The sequence below is a fragment of the Ctenopharyngodon idella genome, chromosome 1 (assembly GCF_019924925.1).
Source record: "Ctenopharyngodon idella isolate HZGC_01 chromosome 1, HZGC01, whole genome shotgun sequence".
NCBI classification, from domain to species: domain Eukaryota; kingdom Metazoa; phylum Chordata; class Actinopteri; order Cypriniformes; family Xenocyprididae; genus Ctenopharyngodon; species Ctenopharyngodon idella.
The window spans coordinates 361,528-381,506 of record NC_067220.1 but is presented as its reverse complement, the minus strand read 5'-3'; the positions used below and the strand labels follow the sequence as shown (position 1 = coordinate 381,506).

Here is a 19,979-nt window from a genome sequence, read left to right as displayed (position 1 = left end):
ACAAAAACTGTAAAGCTAATGTAACATCCTAATTTAAATAAAGTGCAAAAACAGAAAACTTTTACAGAAAAAAACATTTTACAGGTATTTCCTGAATTATTACTAACAAAACACATTCACTGTAAAATGTGAATCTCTGGCATTTAACCAGAAATAACACACACGCATGAATTAATGTAACCATATTAGTCACTGCATCACCAACTACACAGTTACTGTCTCTGAAATAAAGCAACTCGCAGCATAACAGCAGTGTTTTCTGGCTCATCCTGGACTGAAGCACAGGCTCTAGTCTTAAGTCATTATGTATAAATTATTCAGACAGGATCATGTAGACTCACACAGACATCAAGAGTCAGCGTATGAACCTCAACAATGGTGACAATCAGTTCATACACTGACGCTTGATGTCTGTGTGAGTCTATATGATCCTGTCTGAATAATTTCTGCATAATGACTTAAAAACATTCAAAATATTAAAGCAGGACAAAATTTCATGCAGTGGTATTCTATAAGGCTGAGGGCTGAGTGAGGGCTGCCCGTGCAGGGCCAGTGCTAAGGGGCCAACGTTTTGCCAATGAGCAAATTCTCAGGGGCCCTGCACTAGCAGCCCTAAGGCTTGTTTGCAGAGTCACGGACCATTTAAAATTTGGGCAGAGAATTGTTGCATCACTTTTTCCTCTGCTCGTGTGGGCAGGAGTCAAGAAAGAGGAAGAAACATTTTTTGTTGCAAGCATTTTAAAATAAACAGTGTGTAATCATGAGAAATTCATCAGTTTAATACCTGCTGGAGATCAGACTCACCAGAACGCTGTAAGAGTTACATTGGTTAATATGTGAATATAGTATGTGAATAATATGTGATTAATACCGTTGTGGAGAACAATGAGAAATATTCTCAAAACACAATAAACAGATGGTGATTAATGGAAATGTTCTTAGAGATAAAGATGTTTTTCTCATGGTGTGTGTGTTATATTGGTCTTATAGTGATGTCTGTCAGAATGGCTCCTCCTCTTCCTCTGGTGATTCTGCTCATGATTCACAGTGTCAGACGTCCACAGAAGATCAAATTGAGAATTAGCAGAGGTTTAGATGTTGATGTTTGCTTGAAAGTGTTTTGTTTCAAGTCGCCATCATGGTGATCAGTGTTTGCTTTAGTTGAGCTCTTGACCCTTGACTATTGTTAAGTTACTTTTTCAGGAATTGCAGGTGTTTTCAGAAAGCAGACCAACATGTCTGTTTTAATGGTCAAATGACTGCATTAAAGTGATTTATACAACTGCTACTTCTGCAATTATTGACTTCTGTTTCACGCACATTTGATGCTTAATGTAGTGTGACTTCTCTGAATCATGCACATTTGAGAAATGATGGTAAGATCAAATGTAGGATGTTTTCTACTCAACATTTTATAAATGAGGCCCCATGAGTCAATTTTAAAGAACCCTTAATGCCAAAGATGTTCTAAGTAAAGAGAGATGTCTTCAATTATTGCATAATACTTTCATGTTTAATAGGTTATTCATATTTTTTCTACAAACTGCTTGATCTGTAAAATTTAATTAAAATAAGAAATTCATTTAAACAAAAGTAATGAATTAAAGCAAATGATGGAAACCTATAAAAAGTTCCAAATATGAATCACCTGACAGAACGCTTTAAGGTTCTACATAAAAAGGCAAACTGTTAAACTGTAGCTTAAACCTTATCAGAAGAATCAGAGGGGTTTGTGGGTAATTGTGGAGTAGCATAAACTGTATTAGAGGAATCAGAGGGGTTTGTGGGTAATTGTGGAGTAGCATAAACTGTATTAGAGGAATCAGAGGGGTTTATGGGTAATTGTGGAGTAGCATAAACAGTTTTAGAAGAATCAGAGGGGTTTGTGGGTAATTGTGGAGTAGCATAAACTTTATTAGAGGAATCAGAGGGGTTTGTGGGTAATTGTGGAGTAGCATAAACTGTATTAGAGGAATCAGAGGGGTTTGTGGGTAATTGTGGAGTAGCATAAACAGTTTTAGAAGAATCAGATGGGTTCATGGGTAATTGTGGAGTAGCATAAACAGTTTTAGAAGAATCAGAGGGGTTTGTGGGTAATTGTGGAGTAGCATAAACAGTTTTAGAAGAATCAGAGGGGTTTGTGGGTAATTGTGGAGTAGCATAAACAGTGCTAATGTCAGAGGGGTTTGTGGGTAATTGTGGAGTAGCATAAACTGTATTAGAGGAATCAGAGGGGTTTGTGGGTAATTGTGGAGTAGCATAAACAGTTTTAGAAGAATCGGAGGGGTTTGTGGGTAATTGTGGAGTAGCATAAACTTTATTAGAGGAATCAGAGGGGTTTGTGGGTAATTGTGGAGTAGCATAAACAGTTTTAGAAGAATCGGAGGGGTTTGTGGGTAATTGTGGAGTAGCATAAACAGTGCTAATGTCAGAGGGGTTTGTGGGTAATTGTGGAGTAGCATAAACTTTATTAGAGGAATCAGAGGGGTTTGTGGGTAATTGTGGAGTAGCATAAACAGTTTTAGAAGAATCAGATGGGTTCATGGGTAATTGTGGAGTAGCATAAACAGTTTTAGAAGAATCGGAGGGGTTTGTGGGTAATTGTGGAGTAGCATAAACAGTGCTAATGTCAGAGGGGTTTGTGGGTAATTGTGGAGTAGCATAAACTTTATTAGAGGAATCAGAGGGGTTTGTGGGTAATTGTGGAGTAGCATAAACAGTTTTAGAAGAATCAGATGGGTTCATGGGTAATTGTGGAGTAGCATAAACAGTTTTAGAAGAATCAGAGGGGTTTGTGGGTAATTGTGGAGTAGCATAAACAGTGCTAATGTCAGAGGGGTTTGTGGGTAATTGTGGAGTAGCATAAACAGTGCTAATGTCAGAGGGGTTTTTGGGTAACTGATTATTGCACTGTTTACGGCACTCCACAGAGGGGTTTATGGGTAATTTAGCAGTAACATAAACAGTGTTACAAGAATTAGAGGGGGTTTTGTGTAACTGGGTGGTTTTGCAGTCAAGCCTGGTGTCTTTAATCGCATCGTAAATGTGCAGCATTTGAGGAACCTGGGAATAGAAATATAAATTATTTACAGTTTTGATGAAGGCCATCAAACACATTCTTATATCAAACAACTTGATTTTACAAACCCCTTCACTGTTTTCTGTTCCAGGTTCAGGCAATTTAGCAGCTGAATCAGGGTCTGTAATAATAAACACTACATTAAGCATCATTTCATATTGATGCTCAACATATTAGACTCGCATTGACTAGTTGTGACCAGCAGGGGGAAGCAACATCTTTCTTTTCACTCATTCCTCAGAAAACAATGTAATTCGCTGGCAAACAACTGTAAACATTATTCTGACAACATAAATGTCTATGACAAATTTCTAAATTGGTAACATGACATACAAATTTATCTGAACAATATCCAAAGTTCTGATAACACTGTAAGCTGGTTTACCTCGAGTCTGACGCTTGTAGAGAGTCACAATGCATGACACGAGTCCAATGATGAGCAGAAGCAGAATCACAGTCACACCGATGATCAAAGGCGACGACGACGATGATGATGATGGTGACGATGATGATGATGGTAACGATGATGATGATGATGATGATGGTAACGATGATGATGATGATGATGACAAAGGTGGTGGATTTGTCATTAGCTCTAAAAATAGAGAAAAACATTTGCTGTGACAAACAGTATGCACATTTTCAAGCTTTAAAAACTTTAGAAACCCCATCAATTTTCCTTTTTGTAAATAATAAATCTTCATGAAATTTGATTTTCATAAACCTTGAGTTTATTGAGAACTAGGGGAGAGCGGGGCACAAAATAACACTTGTTGACTTTCTCAGTTTGTGTAAATTCACTTGGGGTTCAGAGTATTTATTTTTTTCCCACATTAATTTCACACATGTACAGTACAATTACGTGATTTTGTTCAATTATTTTGTTCAATTCTGTTCAATTTATTTACCTGAAAGAATGGAAGTGAAATGTGACAACATGCCCCACAGGTTGGGCACATTGTAACATGACCATATGACAGCTTAAAATGTTATCTGATGTAATTATATATATATATATATATATATATATATATATATATATAGTCAATAAAATACAATTATTAACTTTTTCATATAAAAAAATAGCATTTTTTAATAATTAAAAATAAACTAATTTTTGCGTTTGAGAACAAACACCAGAAAACACAGCTATACAGCATAGTTCAAAACATAATAATTAATAATTTCTGAACATTGACTCTCAGGCTTTATTCACCTTTTTCTTGTGGTTTCTCAATAGAATTCATAAAAGTATAGAATAAAATAGCATAGCTCTAATAGGGGCACATTGTAACGCAGTGTAATGTGCCCCACCTGTGCAACTGGGATTTGAAACCTGCTGGTTAGAGCAGCATTAAGGAACTGTCTCAACTGTTAAATAACAGATATAAGATTAAAATAATATCAGCATGATATCTTCCAAGGTTTTTTTTTTTTTTAATTTTAGCACATTTTTTCTCAATATAGTGTTGATATGGCAACTAGTAAATACACTAGGTTTCGTCATGCTGGCATGTGTGGAAAGTTTTAAACCATGTTTGTTACTACTAGCCCCGCGTTACTTTGTGCCCTGCGCTCCCCTACATAAGGCAAACATCCTGCCTCTCATTATGATCATACTACACCTTCAGCTATAAATATCATACAATACAACCTGGGATTATATAAATATTTACATATGTCTCTAATAGAACAGACCATCTAAATGTGCTTCCACTTCTTTAAGACACAGTTTAGCTCATTGTTGTCTTGTTTAGGGGAACATTTGGCCATACATGTATATGTTTATCTTTAACTTCAGCAAGTGAAATTCACTTCATTGCAGCTTTAGCTGTTCTAAACATCCTGTTGACTAATTAAGTCTCTTAGTGCTGACATTTGCCCTTTGACATGATTTGTGTTAAAAATTGCTCAAAAATAACAGTTTTACACCAAATAAAGTGATTTTCTATTTTTCAATATAAACAATCTTGAATCAAGATGCATTTGTTTGAGATGCAAAATGACAAAAATCAAGTGAGTTTATGCTTAAAGAAGTGACAATGGGGTCAGGGAAATAAACTTAATTTAAAAGGAACACTAATTTTACCAATTAATATACTTTTACATTAAATTGCCAAAAAACACCAGCATTGTTGATGGTCATTGTCAAAATTACTCACCTCTTATAACCTTCAGATTCACTTCAGTGTGGGGATCTTCAGCTAAAGGGATATCAGTTCCACAGTAGTACGTCCCAGAATCCAGTTCAGTCAGATTTCTGATGGTCACATTGAAGACTGCTGATCTTGTGTCGTCATACAGAGAGAATCTTCCATTATTAAACCATTTATCTTTAATATAAGTCTTGATGAGGTTAGAGCATGTTGTTTTCCACTGTCCTTTACAAAAATACTTTTTATTTGCTGTATATCCTACATCATATTTGCATTTGATCATGACTCCTCCTCCTGAATATCCTGTCACACTGATGGAGCTCACGACACCTACAACAAAAACACACTTTAATAAAACACTAAAATATTCTGAACTGGGACTAATTTCAATGTTTTTTTAAAGATAATTTCACAATTTTAGTATACATAATATTAAATTACTGTTCTGGTTCTTCTGATGTGATTGTTGGATCAGAACTTGAGTTCAGATTCTTACCAGGAATCATCAGCAGAGTGAAAGTCAAGATGATCTTCATTCTTCTCTCTTATTAAATGATCTTCTCTGTCAGTAGATTCAGTTCTTCTGAAGCTCTCTGTGTGTTTCAGTGTTTCCTGATAGTGTTTTTGTCATAAATGTGATGAGATGCAGACTTCCTCTTGCTTTGTCTTCTGCTGCTGTATGTGTCACAGGTACAAGTTTCTCTTAATTATGCTCCTGGCTTTTGAATGAAAAAAAAAAAAAAAAAAAAAAAAAATTATAATAACAATAAGTAGCAAGTGAACACACTTCTCACTCTTTCACTTCCCGTCTCTCTTGTTCAAAGAAACTGCGTAGCTTTTTGTAATAATAGTGTACCAATAAAAGCTTTTTTTAAAATGACAGGGTACATATCAGTGCGTTTATACAGTAATTTTTTAAAAGCAAAAGTGCACGGATTAAGTTTGGGCTTCTGTGTTTCAAGGCAAGTAAAACTATTGCAACTTTTATTTAAATTCTGGGGAAATACAATCTTGTTTCATGAAGTTACAGGGTATTGCAGGCTGTAAATTAAAGTGGTGCTTGTTACCCTCTTGCTCTATGAAGTTACAGGCGAAGTACAATAAAAACACATACACAATCTGATATCACTGACTCGGAAACCTTTATTTGAAAAAACAACTTATTTCAAAACAGATTTTGGCACTTCTTATTATTTTAAAACTATTTTTTTAATCAGTATTTCATTTCAAATGCTAAAGTCCTCACTTTTTACTCATCTTTTACCTGCATGTCATTCAAGATCTATGACCTTCCTTCTTCAGATGAACACAAACGAAGGTTTGTAGAAAAATATATAATCTCTGCTAATGCAAGCGTTACCAATTTAGTTCTGCAAAACTGCTAAAGGGGAAGTAAACAGAAGGACAGAAGTTAACAGAAAGACAGAAGGTTTGTTTAATAAATAAATAATATATATAAAGGTTGAAGATCTGTATTATTAGTATAGATTTGTTTTTATTTTATTGGTGTAGATTTATCTTTGAGTCTGTTTCCTGCATCTCATTTAATTAGTCAAAGCACTTCATCCTGTACGTCACATCAGTCTAAGTAATTATGTAAAATATATTGAGCTTTATCCTTTTAAATACATTTGATAAGATAACACACTGCTTACATTTCACATAAATCACTACATAATACACAAATAAAACCTGCAGTGAGTAACATACAACTGCAAAAAGCCGCAACCCAGCTAATTAAAATCAAAGGAAAGAAAAACGACAAGAACAGAAACTATAACTTTCTTCAGGCACAGCCTTAGATGAAATCAGCTGAAGATAAAAGATATTAAATCTCTCAAGATCTGATTAAACAACTCCGCAGCATTACCAGCTTCACTTATTACTAACAGACTGACTTTATTTATTAGTATTTGTTTCTTATTGAGAATTAACAGAGGATCAGATTTTTTTTTTTTTTTTTAATATTTGATTTAATGTCACCAATATGGCGATCAGTGTTTGTTTGGGCTCTTGATCCTTTTCTTTCGTTAACTTATTTCTCCTTTAGCAAACACAATAGTGTTTTCAGAGAACATTTGTTTGCTGGTGAAGAAAGAGAAAGGTGAAAGGCAGATCTGTTTAATAGCAGTCAAATGACTGCATTAAAATGACTTAAATAATTGCTTCTCTGGAGTTTCATGATGTTTTCAAAAATTATGAAGTTGAAGCATTAAGGAATAATAATAATAAAAAAAAGCTCAGCCATCACTTGTTATACTTCTTGTGTCAACACTCATACAAACCTCAAAAATCAAAAAATAACTCAAATATAAATAGTAAAATAATTCAGCAGCATTGACATTTGTGCTGCAGTGCTTGCTGGGAGCCATGAATGTGTTTTGTATGCTGGCATGAAGCATGTCACCATTGTTAAGTTTCATTTGCTGATTGTTGTTGTCTGTGAGAGTTCGATATATAAGTTATTAACTTCCTGCTCACAATATGTTTTCATTTTTTACGAAAATATGATTTTCACAATAGTACGACAAGGTCAGTAGCACATTACGCAAATTCGTAGCATTTAAATGAATTAATAACTAAACACACTTCGGATTAGTGATTAGACTTCAGATGTGATCAGATCACTTATAATTAACAGGCAAAATCATCTGTCATTTTGTCTCATATTCTTCTGACACACTAAAAGTGTTTTCTGAACACTAATACTACAGCCAGATAAAAACTAATAAAACCAACAAAAGTCAAAAGCCCAACTACGGGAAACACCGATCACCACAATGGTGACTTCTAATGTTTGTTCCTGCTTCAGTGTTATTTTAACACTCTGTAATGTTGACACATATGAACACTGAGCATTGTTAAACAGAGCATTTTGCTGTGGGTTAGGGTCTCACCAGGAACTCATTTGACAGTGACTTCATTTGATGGACACAAACGCAAACAACAGAGGTTTACTTTGTCTCCTTATAAATGTTCCTACATAAATTATCAATGTTTCTGATTGATTAATATGGTAAATATTTGTAACGTATCAATATGGTTTAACAAAAGTTTTAACTTTTGACAATTTCCTAGATGTCATGTTAAAATGGAGACAAATTTAAGACTTAATTTCACATCATTTACATCTTTAAGTTTTAATGACATTTGCTATTAAATTATTAAATATAAGTGAATTCACATTCATAAAACTCTGTTGAGTTTTCCAACCTAGTTTTGTTTGAATGACATATGAAACAAATAAGATCAAAACCTGTTCAAAACTGAAAGTGAAACTAATTAAACTAATTAATTACTGTAAATAATTAAAGCATGAGAGTCAAGCGGCTCCCTCTAGAGTTCAGATGGTGTTCAGCACCACAGACAGCAGCTGATCTGCAGCACTTGACTGAGGCCCTGTTTGAATTTTGATGCTTTTTGGTCGATCGGATCACAAGTAGATGAGGCAGACACATTCCTGTTTACACGTGGTATTTTTATCGGTCTCTTTTGTCCACTTTCAACCACTTCTGTCCTGATTTCTTAGAGGGGAGGGTCTATGGGTGGGTAAATGTATAGGCTTATCCAGACCTTTTGATCTAATAGACAAAACCAGCTCACACAATTTACATACGACAGCGGAAAATCATATGGAGAGCACCCATTTTTTTATTTTATCAGGAATCAGGAATGGTGAGAGAACATTGTGCTTGGTACATTTAAATCCCGTCTGGCGAGCGCACTTCACATAGTGTTTGTGCATTATTTTAGTAGGCATATTGGACAACTATTTATATGTTATAATTTTTAATTATAACATATTAGCCAACATGAGCGTTTATACTACGAAAGCAATCCGGTCAAATGTGTTTTCAACTACCTCTAGAAGTGGTCAAAAGTGGACAAGTTCAAAACATTTTAGACCTCGTTTACACCTGTATTGAGCGTCATCCACTTGGGATCCGATCAACCAAAACACATCTTAAAGGAACACTCCACTTTTTTTGAAAATAGGCTCATTTTCCAACTCCCCTAGAGTTAAACAGTTGAGTTTTACCGTTTTCGAATCCATTCAGCCGATCTCCGGGTCTGGCGGTACCACTTTTAGCATAGCTTAGCATAGTTCATTGAATCTGATTAGACCGTTAGCATCTCGTTAAAAAATGACCAAAGAGTTTCAATATTTTTCCTATTTAAAACTTGACTCTTCTGTAGTTACATCGTGTACTGAGACCGACAGAAAATGAAAAGTTGTGATTTCCTAGGCTCAATGATATTACGCAGCGCCTGTGACCCCCTGCTTGCACAGGGAGCGTGCCTTGCAACCATGGAGACATTTGTGAGAGACGCTGCGTAATATCATTGCGCCTGCTGAAGCCACGGTACGACAGCAAAGTTCCTTGATTATTACGCCAGTAATAGGAAGGAACGACAGTATAGTTCCTAGTCATATCGGCTAGAAAAATCGCAACTCTTAATTTTCCGTCGGTCTTAGTACACAATGTAACTACAGAAGAGTCAAGTTTTAATTAGGAAAAATATTGAAACTCTTTGGTCATTTTTAACGAGATGCTAACGGTCTAATCAGATTCAATGAACTATGCTAAGCTATGCTAAAAGTGGTACTGCCAGACCTGGAGATCGGCTGAATGGATTCGAAAATGGTAAAACTCAACTGTTTAACTCTAGGGGAGTTGGAAAATGAGCCTATTTTCAAAAAAAGGTGGAGTGTTCCTTTAATACCAGGTGGAAAAATTAGATTAGAAAACTTTATTAATCCCTGAGGAATAAGGGAAATTCATTCAGCACCATTACACAATACAAACACCACAAATAGACAATTAAACATTTAAAAAAAAAAAAAAAGAAAAAAAAAAAAACCTAACTGCAACAGGGCCTACGTGATTTATCTGGACAGACTTGAGCTGCTGAGTTTGTAAGAACAAGAACATTAGTTAGCTATGAGATTTGATGTTAAAATAATTACACGTTATTGTTATATAGAAAAATTATCTTTAGTTATACAGAAAAACATACATTTTTTTTTAAGTGTATTGAGCAAATAACAATCGGAAAAAGGTTGATCACTAACATGCATTTGCTGTAAATCACTGACTCACAACTGCATATAATGACTCTGATCATGAATGTTATTAAAGAGGAACATCATCTGGATCGTCTGTCATTCTGTACATGATGATGATGATGATGATGATGATGATGATGAGGAGGAGGAGGAAACAACAAGTTCTGCACTGTTAAACAGTAGCATAAACTGTATTAGTATCAGAGGAGTTTATGAGTAGGCCTAATAGTGGAGTGGCATAAACAGTATTAGAAGAATCAGAGGGGTTTGTGGGTAACTGTGGAGTAGCATAAACCGTTTTAGAAGAATCAGAGGGGTTTGTGGGTAATTGTGGAGTGGCATAAACAGTATTAGAAGAATCAGAGGGGTTTGTGGGTAACTGTGGAGTAGCATAAACTGTTTTAGAAGAATCAGAGGGGTTTGTGGGTAATTGTGGAGTGGCATAAACAGTGTTACATAAATCAGAGGGTTTTATGAGTAACTGGCTGGTTTTGCAGTCCGTGTGAAGTCTGGTGTCTTTAATCTCCTCATACAGCATTTGATGAACCTGAGAATGAGAAATTGTTCACAGCTTTTGATTAAAGTCATTCATTCAAACACATTCTTATCAACAATGTGACTTTACAAACCGCTTCACTGTTTTCTGTTCCAGGTTCAGATTTTTTAGAGGCTGAATCAGGGTCTGTAAAACAAATATACTACATTAAATATAGTAATAATCATAATTCACATTTAATAATATATTTATATTTATATAAATATATTATATTTTAATAATAATAATAATAATAATAATAAATAAATACACGGTGTTGTGATCCTGAAGGAGTAGCATAAACTTCCTGAAGGATCACAAATAAGGAAAGGACGAGTATGTCAAAAAACATCTGAGCTTTATTTGACAATCATGCTTAAAATGAATCAATATTAAGCCCATCTCGGGCCAAAAGGTATGGACATGATGACTAGAGAGTTGACACTTCATCCAACACAGGACAAAAGCAGACCGCCAAGAGGAAGACTGTAGAAACAACATTCACTTAGAATTTGCAAGTAAAGATCACAAATAATTACAAAGAATCTACAAGTAATGCACCGAATTAAACAAAATTTTAATGTATAAAGACTAAAATAGTATTTTCTTGTAAAACGTATTTCAGTGATCTTTGTATTATTTACAACTTTGCCTCATGCCTCACTCACTACCCTGCATCTTTTATTACATCAGCCTCAACAAGCGGTCCAAGGCATGCCTGTTCATGGAAGGTCCTCAAGAGAGCTTTGAAGAATATGTTGAGTGGGTACAGGTCAGATGTGGATCCCCCTACACCATCTACACCAACCACAATCTGGACCCAGAGCCCAACAGGGTAATGTTTAGTTCAGTTCAGTTTCATTGTGTTTTGGTTTTGTTTTCCCTGTTCTCATCTCAGTTCCCAGTCATTGTTAATTTCCATAGTTTACTCATTAGTTCCACACCTGTTCTTACCTCTGTTAATCGTTCCCTGTGTGTTTAAACCCTGATTTCTGTCAGTTCATTGTTCGGTGCCGTCGTTGACACCAAGTGTTACTAATGTTTTTGTGATCTCCTGCATTTTTTTTTTTTTTAAGTTTAATAAAGACTTCATATTCTTGGAATTCTCCTCGCATCTTCATCGTTGTGCATGCAAGAAGCCAGACATTACAGTTTTGCTAAAATTCCATTCTCTGAACGCTCATAACACCCCGTTTTTTAAAACGTTAAAAGAAAAATGTAATGGTTATTTGAACAGTAAGGAAACATTGCATTTTATCATTCATCAAACATTATGGGGGCGTTACTTTTGAAAGTTCTTAAAACAAATATTAACATTTAAAAATGTTAGATGAAAGTCCAACTAAAACATTTCAGAAAGAAATGCTCCATGTATAAATAACATTTTGATGCTAATGTTTTAGAAACATTATTAAAGACCAGAAAACTTTGAACAAATGTTCTATTAATGTTACTGGACGAATCTTTGTTCATAACTTTGAGAAAACCTTACCAAAGCGTTAGCTAAAGTTCTGAGAATGCTCCGTTAGCTGGGTTACCTCGAGTCAGATGTTTCTTGTAGAGAGTCATTATGCATGACATGAATCCAGTGATGAGCAGAAGCAGAATCACAGTCACACCGATGATCAGAAACAAACCTGAGAAAACAGGAGATGAAATCTGCAGGCAATGTCTGCAGGCAAATGTTTGAAAATGAATGAACGGTTCATCACCAGAATACCATTCGAGATAGATGGAGAAGCCGATGTGAAATCAGATGTTGACGATAGCTGGGAATTTTGCGAAATAGGTGATGATGATGATGATGATGATGATGATGATGATGATAACAACGGTGGTGGAAATGTGCTTTGATCTTAAAAACAAAGGCATTGGCTGTGACAAATGATGTAGACACTTTCAAGATTTAAAAGCTTTTGAAACACCATAAAGTTTAATTTTTGTAAATGGTAAACCATGAAACTTTTTTTTTTTATAAACGTTGAGTTTATTGAGAACTCATTTCGATTACAGAGGATGATTCGCAACTCATATGAAAACGAATAGGCAAACATCCTGATCTTACTACACCTTCAACTATAAATATCATATACAACCTGGGATTATGTAAACATTTACACACAGCATGTCTCTTTTAGAACAGACACTCAAAATGTGCTTCTCCTCCTTAAAACACGCTTCAGCTCCTTGTTATCTACTTCGATGGAACATTTAGCCATATGTACATAACTGAATTTCACTTGAGCACTTATTGTATCTTTAATTGTTCTAAACTTACTGTTGACTAACAAAGTCTGTCTTAGTGCCCTTTAACATGATTTGTGCAAAAATTGCTAAAAATAAATAAATTCACAGTTGTACACTGCAAAAAGTAATTTTCTATTTTCCAACACATATTTAAACAATCTTGAATCAAGACAGATTTACTTTTCAAGACAGATTTTCAAAATGACATAATTTCTGCAAATTTTGATAAAATTAAGTGCGTCTCAGAAAAATAAACTTGACTTAAAAGTTGCTAATTAATATTAAAATAAAAATAACAGCATTAGTGATGGTCAAGTTCAAATTGCATCTGGGTTACTCACTTGTTAAAACGTTCAGCTTTACTTCAGTGTAGAAATCTATTTCTTTAGGGATATCTACTGCACAGTAGTACGTCCCAGAATCCTGTTCTCTCAGATCTCTGATGGTCACATTGAAGACTGCTGATCTTGTGTCGTCATACAGAGAGAATCTATCCTTCTGAACCCATTTATCTTTCTCTTCAGTCCTGATGAGGTCAGAACACCATCCGATCTGTAGTGTATCTGGCTTCTGACCTCTACAAAAATACTTTGTTTTTTGAGTATATTTTTTCTCATATTTGCATTTGATCGTGACTCCACCCCTTGAATATCCTGTTATGCTCATGTAGGTCATGACACCTACAACAAACCAGCACATTTAAATACAACACTTTAAAACTTTGATTACGATGCTTAAATGTTCAAAATGCTTGCAAACTTTCTGTCAGTTTCTTACCAGGAATCATCAGCAGAGTGAAAGTCAAGATGATGTTCATTCTTCCCTCTTATTAAAGCTTCTCTTGTTCAGTTCTTCTGTAGCTCTCTGTGTGCTTCAGTGTTTCCTGGTGTTTTCGTCATGAATGTGATGAGATGCAGTCTTCCTCTTCCTCTTCCTTTGTCTTCTGCTGCTGTATATGTCACAGGTCTTAAACTGAAACAGAGAGATTGTGTTAAAAAAAAAAAAAAAATAATAATAATGCATCAAAAACATACAGTAAGAACAAAGAAAGCAAGAACTGCTGACATATAAAGAGTTTTGTTGATAAAGTTAGCATGTTTTTCACACTGTAAGTGTCAGGAAACAGAAGAAGACAGACAAGGTGAGTATCAAAAATAACAGTTCTTTATTTAGGCAAAGACCAGGAGTGAGTAAATGGACTCAGACTACACTATATTTTTGTCGGTCATGATAGTCACTGTGTCAGATTCTATGATTTTGACTCCTAAAATCTTGGTGTGTCGTGGACAATAAATATGTCAGACAACACATTGCTACCTGATCATTCATCGCATGCCGTCTTTAACCACATGCGTGTTGTCATCAAGAAGGCGGGACTACTGACTGACAGAAGGTGCTGTGAGTGTGAACAAACAATGGCTAGCAGCGTGTTTTGCTCTGTCTTGTAGTCAGAAAAGCCCAAAAGTGGTTACATAAGATGATGATGAACAAAATCAGGCTAAAATCATGTAGTCTGAACTAGACATTAGCTGATGAATGATAGAGTTCTTTGTCTTTGCAGATGGAGATACTGAACAGGATACAGGAGAACCAGACCCAGGCTGAAAGTGGCTGCAGACAGATGACTCAAGACGGATGACTGAAGACGGAAGAAGACAAATCACAGGTAAGAAGTTCAGGTGAGTATCACAGGTAGGTCATCAGTAGCGTATGGTAGATACAACGAGACCAGACAGAGTCCTTGTGTTTGGTTAAAGCCAGGTGCACACTGTGCGATTTATAACAGACCTTTACGATTGTTGCTTGTCAGACTGTACCAACATGATCCTCATGTCACACTGTGGGATCTCAGCTGTCCTATATGTCAGACTGTACAACAGACAAGACATGTTAAAAACGGACGCGCGTATTAAACTTGTCCGGAGTTTTACATCATCAACCCACACACATTCGGTGACTGTGAGCTGCATTATACACGGGACTGAAATGGTGGCTAACAAAGAAAATTCTAGCGTTAATTTTGATCACGGCTTGTCTTGAAAAACTAAGACAATTTGACGTTTCTTCTGACACTGCCAGAATTTCGTCAGAGGTAAAATTTGATCGCAACAGTCATTAATCGGCTGTCGGTGAACATGTCAAACTAACGATCAAAGACTACAGATTTTAGCCTAGGATTATAGGAATCTTTTAGGATTCTCAACATTTGTCTCAGACAACCAAATCGTGGCCAAAATCACACAGTGTGCACCCGGCTTTAGGCTTTTATGGCAGTCTTGATGAGGCTGATGGTAAACAGATGTGATGATTGCGCATAGTGAGCAGGTGATGACCAGGGAGGATCATGGGAAATGTAGTGCATAGAGGTGACTGGACTGGTGAAAGGAGATTATGACAGTAAGACTGTAATCAATTGTCATGAGTTCCTCTTTTTTTACGATCCTGACTTTTGAATGAAAAAGGAACACAATAATATGAAGAAGTAAGTGAACACACTTCAATTTCACTTCCCATCTCTTGTGTTCAAAGTAAACCCTCGATTTCCACATTCTCTATTTGTCCATAAATTTAGTTCGGCAGAAACTACAGAAACACATTCACACTTTACAGCATGCTTGATCATACTGTTCATGTTTAAGTCAATGAGTAGAGTTGAATTAAATATTACATTTATTCATTTAGCAGACATGTTTAGACATGTAGAAAACACACCAGCAATATATCAGGAGCCAATAACAGCTAAAGCAGAAATAAAACCATGAAACAGAGGTTTAAAACAAATGTATTTAATAATATATATATATATATATATATATGCAGTCATTTGCCCAAAAACTGAAGGTTCACCTGCATTGGCCTGGCCATAAACACAACTGTTTAATTATGCAAAATATATTGAGCTATATTCATGTAAACCCATTTGATAAGACGAGCCAATGCCTGCATTTCAAATAAATAAAGTAATACACAAATAACACTCGTAATGAGTATAATATAACAAACTGCAAAAAAAAAAAAAAAAAAAAAAAAAAACTGTAAACTTTCTCTGAACAGTACAATAGATCAAAAATTGCTAAAGTGTTTTTTTGTAAATCCAGTGACTGACAGTCGGCATCTATTCCACAAAATGAAGCAGATAAGGGCATGGTTCTTCATTTAAACCCTAATCTAGCCAAAGTTTCTTCTTAAAATAAGGGATTGTTTTTGTCCTGTCACTGCATTGTGGGTTGAACTTCCACTCCATGAAGCTGCTTTGACACACGTTCTGCAAAAAACGTCATTAGTCTCTTTACTGTGAAGTTAGTCTTGCGTAGCCAGACCTTCAGACTGACGGCAGAAGGTCTGGACTCTATCGCAGCTTTCATTGGCTAAGGACCACCCAAGAAGACGTTTGATTGACATGTAAAGCAACCAATCATAGTTCGTTTTGTTCCGCGTCAGGTTTAGGGGCGTGAAAATGAAAGTTGATGTACCAACAATAACAGACCGGCGTGCATCTAATAAATTATTCATTCAAGAACATTGTGTAAGTTTACTGCAACAATGGAGCCATGAACTTCACATACTTTTGAAAATCCAGCGTTTATTTGATCCTGATAAGCGCTCGTTGTCATAGTTGTAAACATGACACCGTTCTTCTTCTACGAGGGGGTTTGGCGTCACGGCATTTGTTTCCAGGCGGACCGTTAAAGAACGCAACACACACGTCTCCCGGACATCCTGTAGAATTCAACCAACCAGATGATGACTTCAAAACTCCTGAAGTGTTTCCAGATAAGTGTGCCATATGCATCAGACGTTCAGCCAACGGTCCGTGGGCATGACGTCTGAGGCTGAGACTACTGTGAAGTACATCATCAGATCAGCTAGTTAATTTGCAGTGGAGTAGATTGTTGAAACTGGTTTATCTACTGTTGAGTAGACTGTTAAATCTGGTTTATCTGCAGTGGAGTAGGTCATTGGATCATCTGGTTCTTCTGCAGTGGAGTAGATCATTGGATCATCTGGACTTTCTGCTGTTGAGTAGATAGTGGTGTTTTGACTGTTCTTGCACTGAAACTCGCTGATTTCCTGATAATTATGGTCATTCCAGTCACTGTCCTGCAAAATAACTCATGTTATCTTCCAAAACCTTCCACATTTGAACATCTCAACAGTATTTGTTATCACTAGCAGATATATGTTGAGTTTTAGATGCTGGTGAGCAGGAGAAAGACGTCCAGAGCTCATAGATATAATATCATCATCATCATCACTCACCTCTGCAGTGATCTCTGCTGTTGTATTCAAAGGCAAAAGCCCGACAGAGACTGTCAAAACATGAGGAGAATTAAAGTTACATTCAAACAGCAAACATTAGAAAGAGATGTGTGTGTATCTGCGTCTTTAGATAACAGAGTTTTGTTAGTTAGTTTTGTTTCCGTAGAAACGTGCATATAAATCTGACCTTGCTGTGAAAGTCCTGTTTGTGTATCTCTTGGTGGTTTCTTGCTTCTCTTCTTACACCACACCATCAGCGTCATGAGGAAGATGATCACCATGATGACTAACCCAGCACTGACGTAGATGACAAACCCTGAATCTGAGACATGACCTGTAACACACGTTAAGTCCTTTAAACTGATATATAGATGCATCACATTCAAATATTCAAGAATTAAGAGTCATGAAGAGTGTCAAGACAGATGAACTGACCTGTTGAGAAGTGATGATTTGTTTGATTCATGCTGGTGGATTGTGGATTCAGTTCTGTTGTACTGAAATATGATGATGATGATGATGATGATGATGATGTGTTTGAAAAAGGGCTGATGGTTGAAACCTCAGTGGTCTTCTCATCTGATGAATGACAGGAAAGATCAACTTAAAGTCAGTGTCTCTAAAACACCGACAATGAATTAAACTTAAAACAAATAAACATTTATCTGTTCTATTGTCTTCTGTAGAGCTGCTTTATAGCTGAAAATAAAATAATTTTACAATTGATTAACTTTGCAATAATGAAACTGTTATTTCCCTGTTTATTACTGTGAAGCTGCTTTGAAATAATATTGTGACCTTATTTTATTTAATGACCAATTGGTCTGTTCCCTTGTAGTTCATTTCTACTGAAGCTACACTTCTAATAAATATAATCACTTACCCAGTTTAACCTGCAACATAATCTCTGAATATACATCAGTAAAAGGTAAAGTCCTCTTCACAGCACACCAGTATTGTCCTTCATCCTCTGTTCTCAGATCAGTGATTGTGACGGTGAAAACTCTGTTCGTCGTGTCGTCAGTCAGAGAGAATCTCTCGTCTTTAGCTGCAGATCCTGATTTAACCATGATGTTTTTATTTCCAGTCATACACTCTCCTTTACAAAAATACTTTGAATTTGATTCATATCCAGATTCATATGGACATCTGATCTCAACTCTCTCTCCTCTGTGTCCTGTAACTGGAGCTCCTACAACAACAGCTGAAACACAAATATCATTATATAGAGCTGTTATGTGTGAGTAAGAGACATTAGCAGGTCAGAATAATAACTTACAAATATCATCCATATGAGTCTGATGATCATGTGATAACAGAGTAAAATCAAGAGATCATGTCAAACTGTGTGTAAAAGAGCTCAGAGTCTCAAACTCACCTGTACAGATGCTGGAAAAGAGCAGCAGAACGTCCCACATGATGAACTTTGACAAGAGTTTCTCTTAAATAAAAGACCAAATTCTGTGTGACAAACATTACTGTCGTTCTCTTCCGTACTGAGTGAACAATGTGGCGTCAGCAACTAATATTACCATTTCCTTCCCCTTCTGTATCTCTAACCACATCAGCTCTACTAGACATCTTAAAAGAGCACATTTACTCTGACAAACACCACATGCTTTGCTTACATACTGATCTAAACAGCTTAGTACTTTTATTATTTATGAATGTCATTTTTACCAAAATCAAAACTAAGGTCCATGATAAAGGTTACAATTTGTATATTTTAGGTTTTGTATTTGCAACTGTTCTCTGCCTTCTTGCCTTCATTAGTTCATTTTAAACGGTCCTGTGGTCGACAAATAATAATTAAAAGTACAAACAGGCGATTCCATCCAATCTTTAAATCTTAATTTAATGAGCAAACTGCTGTTCATAATAGTTTTATATGAAGTAAAACATCACATCACATCACAGGACAGGTCATGTGTTTCCATGAAAGACTAAACATTCAACTGAGAAGTGAAGTAATTTGTCCAATAAACAAGTCTTTTCACGAGTTCACTGTCTCTTTGCAGCTGATTTCAGTCAAACTAAGTAGTTTTAGATGGAGATTTGCTACATAAGGCCAACAGGAGCGTGCTGAAGCTCTATGTAGTGTTTTACATCACCTGTAGAGGGCGTGATGGAGCGCAGCTCACTGAGCAGGGTTGCCAAGTGCTCAGTTTTCCTGCAGAAATGGACTACTTTTAAACTCTTGCAGCAGGTTGAAGGTTTGACATTGTATAAATTATATCTGACTGAAATGCTTTTATTAAAATATTTTACTCATTTTCCAGTAATAAAAGCATTATCTATACAGAGTACACAGTGATTATCAAGTTAGAATTGAGTGTACTGCATAACAGTGACTGTAAAATATCTATTTTTGGTATGGGAGTTGAATATTTGGACTCTGATGTAGAGGTCTACGCGGGACTGTTTTTTTTTTTTTTTTTTAAATAATGATATATAATAATATATATATATAATGTAAATAATGATATATATAATGATTTTCTTCCCGACCCAATGGGTCCCATTAATTTAGATCGTTTCCAGAATCTCACATTTAAAATTCCCCTAAAGAAAGAGAGTGACTGGGGATAACAAATATCATATTTTGGATAGCAAGATTTTTATTCGTTATTTGTC

The 19,979-nt window shown here is 35.7% G+C and overlaps 3 protein-coding genes across 11 annotated transcripts in view; 1 reads left to right on the top strand and 2 right to left on the bottom strand.

The window, feature by feature from the left end:
• Positions 1-19,979, top strand: part of LOC127496649 (B-cell receptor CD22-like) — a 158,506-nt gene that overhangs the window by 7,312 nt on the left and 131,215 nt on the right. The window lies entirely within an intron of this gene.
• Positions 1-19,979, bottom strand: part of LOC127499227 (CMRF35-like molecule 5) — a 106,390-nt gene that overhangs the window by 28,925 nt on the left and 57,486 nt on the right. The window contains exons 1-11 of one of the 7 annotated variants that reach the window (XM_051869442.1): positions 18,724-19,097; positions 18,229-18,549; positions 17,781-17,924; positions 17,533-17,679; positions 17,346-17,395; positions 13,863-17,186; positions 13,427-13,765; positions 12,559-12,693; positions 12,377-12,475; positions 10,933-10,985; positions 8,497-10,850 (exon numbers count right to left, since the gene is read on the bottom strand). The exons of 2 other annotated variants lie outside the window; for them this stretch is intronic. In XM_051869442.1, coding sequence (XP_051725402.1) covers positions 10,476-10,850; positions 10,933-10,985; positions 12,377-12,475; positions 12,559-12,693; positions 13,427-13,765; positions 13,863-13,902 — 1,041 coding nt within the window. In that variant the 5' untranslated portion in view covers positions 13,903-17,186; positions 17,346-17,395; positions 17,533-17,679; ... (1 more) ...; positions 18,229-18,549; positions 18,724-19,097 and the 3' untranslated portion in view covers positions 8,497-10,475. Of the gene's footprint in view, positions 1-8,496; positions 10,851-10,932; positions 10,986-12,376; positions 12,476-12,558; positions 12,694-13,426; positions 13,766-13,862; positions 17,187-17,345; positions 17,396-17,532; positions 17,680-17,780; positions 17,925-18,228; positions 18,550-18,723; positions 19,098-19,979 lie in introns of those variants that run through there. 4 more of the 7 variants (XM_051869516.1, XM_051869926.1, XM_051869988.1 and 1 more) reach the window with 4 other exon arrangements.
• LOC127497565 (uncharacterized protein DDB_G0271670-like) overlaps positions 1-19,979 on the bottom strand; it is a 149,089-nt gene that overhangs the window by 117,774 nt on the left and 11,336 nt on the right. The gene's annotated exons all lie outside the window — the stretch shown is intronic.